Source organism: Cynocephalus volans, chromosome 16 (assembly GCF_027409185.1).
Source record: "Cynocephalus volans isolate mCynVol1 chromosome 16, mCynVol1.pri, whole genome shotgun sequence".
Lineage (NCBI taxonomy): Eukaryota > Metazoa > Chordata > Mammalia > Dermoptera > Cynocephalidae > Cynocephalus > Cynocephalus volans.
Window position 1 is genome coordinate 47795453 of NC_084475.1, and position 5084 is coordinate 47800536.

The 5084-nt window shown below is 39.8% G+C and overlaps 1 protein-coding gene across 1 annotated transcript; it reads right to left on the reverse strand.

Annotated features, from left to right (window-relative positions):
* Positions 1-200: 200 nt before the first annotated feature.
* On the reverse strand, positions 201-4474 carry LOC134364522 (prorelaxin-like). Its single transcript, XM_063080415.1, has 3 exons — positions 4238-4474; positions 3801-4098; positions 201-358 (listed from the first exon to the last, which is right to left on the reverse strand). Exons 1-3 carry the CDS (start codon positions 4472-4474, stop codon positions 201-203), a joined length of 693 nt encoding a protein of 230 aa, XP_062936485.1.
* Between the last annotated feature and the right edge of the window lie 610 nt (positions 4475-5084).

The following is a 5084-nucleotide window of genomic DNA, read 5'->3' on the forward strand; positions in this document are numbered from 1 at the left end:
ATAAGAAAGGAAAAGGTTTCAGCATAAAAATTATTATTGACAGAAACTATAATACTTTCTAACATATCAAATGAAAAGTCTAAACATTAACAGTGACTTCTCATGTTCCAGTAATCAGTGAGGCCTGACAGAGGCATCAGTGACAATGTCATCAAGAATACACGTGAACATTAGAAGAGATATACACAGTTGGCTTTATCTCAGCATGCTCTAGCAATATGTTTTCTGGTACAACCAAAGTTGCAACATTGCTGATTCAGGGAGCGATGGATCTGTCTCTTTCTTCGGGAATGAGTACCAAAGCCGAGGTATTCTGATGGTGAAGTACTGTCTTCATAGATGGAGGATGGCGTGATTTCTGTGAAGTTAAAAAAGAAAGCGGGGGGGGGGACATTCATGTTAAGGAGTTTCAGGAAAAGTATAAATTTTTGCATACACAAAACAGAAAGTATTGCTTCACTTGAATTAAACGTTGAAACAGAATCAGCAAGTATCCTAACACGTAAAAAACTTAGCTTACTTCTAGGTAGGCAGCTTAACGTACTATACTACTACCAAGGTTCTGCTTTTCTCCACTTAGCCCTCTATCATCTGACTTCATGATCCCCTCATTGCTCTTATCATCGCAGTTTTACTCTCCCTGACATTGACTTCTCACCTTTCTTAAGTTGTATTGTCAAAAACATTGTTTGACCACAGATGGATTTTTCTTACCTCAATAATTCTCTTCCATTGCTACCCAACTTTTGAGTTATGATAATAATCCTCTAAAGGGATATGAATTCTTCTAAGCTATCAAATGTTCCATGGTTCTAATACTGCTTCAAGATAAAATTAAAAGGGCAGAATTTCCAACAGGTCTGATCTAATCAGCAAGAGATGTGAATCACTGACATCTCTCAAACATGTTTAACAATTTCTCTTCCTCAGAGTATTTACTCCACATCAATAGTATTTTACATTAAAGAGAGAAATGGGTTAAAAGAACACTAACCAAAAGTCACTGACTTTAAGAAGGAATGAATATCTGCTGTGGTATGTGTAAATTGTCTAATGTACTTTGTACAGTGTTTGTTCCAATGCTGCAGATAAGGGACTATACAAGATCTTTGTGTCCCCCAGGAAGGGAGCCTGTTTTTACACAGCATCCCAGACTGGTCCAAGATGAAGGTTGGAACTTGAGCTGGGAACCTACCGAAACCAGTGGACAACTTCCCTCCTCTGTATGCCCATTCAGTTCAGTAGAACATTTATTGACTGTTTCTCTGTCTCTGGACTGCCAGCTAGGGGATATAAATAAAAAGAAAACATGTTTCCTGTCCTCAAAAACCTTTCAGTCATGTAAACCCTCTCCTAACCTTGCCTATCCCAATTGCACAATTTGAGAATTTTAGCACACAAAGAAATTAGAAACACTGATGAAGTTTAAATTGTAGTGTCAACCTGGATCAGTTCTTGCTGCTCTTCCTCATGGACAGCAAAACTGTCCTTCATCTTATTAATAAGGTGTTACTATTGAAATAATGGAAGCAAAGAGGCCACAAGATATAAATCTAAGTGTGGAAGGTAAATGCCTGGTTAACAACTTATGCCTGTTCATCAGAGAAAATAATGCCCCTTCACCTAGGCAGGAATGGTCCTAGAGCTGATCCACCTTCTAAGATTTCTGTAGCAAGAGTCTCGGGTTTTCTCCTTTCAGTCAACAACAACCTTCTACAGTTGGAATTTGGGAGAGGGGAAAAAAAATACTGTAGCATTTTGTCTTTCCTCCTAAGTCTTCCTCTCATTCAACTTCTAAACTGGCAATAACAGAAGAGAATTTGTATCACTTTTAGGTATGTCAAAAATTTTACATTTTTCCTTTAGTAAGACATTCCTAGGTTTAACTCAACTTCCTCATAAAAACTTCTCATTGCTCTAACTTAAACTTGCTTTTGTTGGACCTTATTGAATGCCAAGAAAAGCTGATGGTAACCTAAATACTTAAAGCCAGTTAGTCAATCAGCCCAAACGGTTGTAGTTTGTATTCAGTTTATTAATAGACTATGTATTTTGCAGTCTTTTATTAGCGTTATTTCAACTTGTTTTGAAACATTTTGTAATCCAAAACATTTTTAGCTTATGGAGCCTACACTCAAAGGTAATATTCTAATCTATCTGGATTCAAACACACACACAACTCTTAAACACTGTATTATGGACCCAATTCTCACTAACATAGGCCTCATCTAGTTAAAAGTACAGTATATCTTATTTTTAAAAGGTATGCAATGCGTATTATTATGACACATATTGTGGGGTAAAGTGCTTAGCTAACAACTTAGTAATATAATGGCAAATAGAAAGTAAAGGTAGAGGTCTGAGAACTCCTATGAATCACAAATTACTGACATCTACTTCTAAAATGATTCTTACCTAGTAATATAAACATTTCTGCCGATCCCCACCTGCAGGCAGTATTTTGTGAGGTTATCCACAGTTAAAGTACATATTGGGTAGCAATAAAAAAAATTCTTTAAAAATACACTAAAATCACAAGTCTCTTCTAATGAAATAGAAATTTGGCCAAATATCTATATGTAGATGTGCTCAGCAAACCATTTTCTGCAACAATTTGGAAAAAATCTAAATGTCTACCAAAGAATGTATAAATATGTATGGCAGATTTATGACATAGAATACTATACAGAAATGTTAAATTATGTTTTAGGAGAACAATGTGAGAAACTGCTCACAAGATAAAGTGAAAGTGCAAATTATTCACATTTTGCATTTCTTTCCAGTTTTTTAATGTAGAAATTTTCACTTTCTCATTAAATTCACATAATTTTTTCAGTCTTTAATATTCATGCATGCTTTTAATTTTTCCCAATGCATCTATGTGTATTTTCATCTTTAATAAGAACATTACTACTTACATACTCTAAAAAGCCAAATGCAAATGCAATACAATTTGGTCTTCCTTCCTTTGAATCAGTAAATTCCTAGTCTCTGTGGTATTCTTAATTTTATGCAAGAGCTATGTAAAAACTGACATTTAATGAATCAATCTCTGACCAACAATATAGAAAAGTAGATAACTTTATAATCATACTTTAAATCCCATAAAAGAGAAGTAAGCGAATTTAGTGTGCACAATGATTTTGCATGTCACTTACATACAGCATATGCTATAGCGTATAAAATTTAGTTGTGGTTTGTCATAAATTACATATGTGATATGAGATATAAAATACTTTAATGTTTGTTACTGAGCTTGCTTTCTGTGAATTTAATTTGACCGATTGCACTGATTGGCCTATATACGTCTATGAGTTTCCACTGCTACTTTAACTTGGCTTCCCATTTATCATTATAAATGCTTTATAACTAAAAATATTTAAAAAATTTTTAAAACCCATTCCCAATTTGAGTTGTACTCAATTTTGAGATCTCGCTTTTAAAGCAAATTCATTGCAGCTTCCAAATGCTTGAAATCAGTGATAGGGTTTTCAGCTGTGATGGTCTAACGGTAATCTTCCCTTGTCTCTAGCCCCCTTCACTTTCTCTTGGAGGTGGATAGGGTCTTTTCTTTTCCATCCTCTTTCTCACAAATGAACTTGAAGATGCGGTTAAAAGAGGTGGGAGTCTAGACTCCCCCTTTTTGGAATGGTTTTTGAAAAAGAGAAAGTGAAGGATATTTTCGATGGCATAGGCTATAGCCCAGCTTCTTGACAAGGAGGAGAGTCATTAAACCTAAGGCCCTTACTGTCTTCCCATTCCAGAACACTGACAGAGGTCTCAGAGTGCTGCCTCCGTACGTTCCGGATCGCAAAAACGCTGATGAGCAGCCCACCGGCTCACGGCCCCTTTCCTGTCTGTCTGAGACGCAGGTCCAGGTGCCCATCCCCAGCCCGCCAGCTCTCTGGCCCTCAGCTTTCCTCTGGGGTCAGGGAATGCGCCCGCCTCCTGCGGGTCTGTAGGCAGCTTTATCCGCCCCGGCTCCCCAGCTTCCCCATTCTGCCCACCCCGTCGCCCTGGATGCCCTGTGGGAAGGGCACCGAGCTCCTCTCTGTTGAGGCTGTTTGCTATTCTCGCATTTTGCTCCTTCTCTGGTGACTTTCCCGGTGAGACCCTTTCCAGAAAAGCAAGTTACGAAGGAAAAGCCCAGAGTTCTAGGCACCTGCAAAAGCAGAGTCGGGCCGCCGTTCCTATTGGTTGGCAGCCCAAGGGCAACCAATGGGAAGTGCGAACCGACCGGAGGGCGGGCGCTCTCACCGGCAGGTGGTCCAGATTGGCGAGGGGTTTCCTTCTGCCTCACCCCTGTTCTCTCCCTGTAGTAGTACATGTTGCCGCAGATGTCGATCTCGGCGCGGGCTAACTCGCGGCCGCACAGCTTGATAACTTCGTCCATCCACCCGGCTGAGATTGCTCTGGGAATCTGGCTCAGCAGCAGCCAGACTCCCAGGACGTGGAACAAGAACGGGCGCGGCATCCCGGACCGGGTCTCTCCTGCTCTGGGCGTTGCACCCCTTCCCCAGAGACCGCAGCAGCAGCCGTCCCCTGCCGACCTGGGTCTGTGTGCCTATCTCGGCTTCACGCTGCTTTTCCCACCTGGGTCAACCAGCCTTTTATATCTGCATCCCTTGGGCTATCAGTTCTTGAGGCAATGGTCCAAGCTCCACCCTTTGCCCGCCTACCTCCCCGGAATTTTCTCCCTCAGCTCTTGTTCACCCTCCCCACCTTTCCTCCATTTGCCCATCCTTCTGTCCTTGGCCTTTTTACAGTTGTGTTTTTCTCTCTCTTCTTACCCTCAGACCATTTTGTATTCTTACATAAAGTTATTCTGTATTTCAAGTCTTTCTTTTATTATACAACAAGGCATTGCCGTTATACTAATAAGTAACATGGACAAAAATAAAAATTAAGATCATCTATATTCTCACAACCCAAAGTTTTTCAGCGTAAACATTTGCTGCATAACCTTCTAATCTAAATAAGATTATAGTTACATTAATAGTATAATAGTGCCTGGTGTTTCAGTCCATAAAACTATAATGGATGAATGGGTAAATTGTTGACGAGAGACGGAAAGCTGATTACTT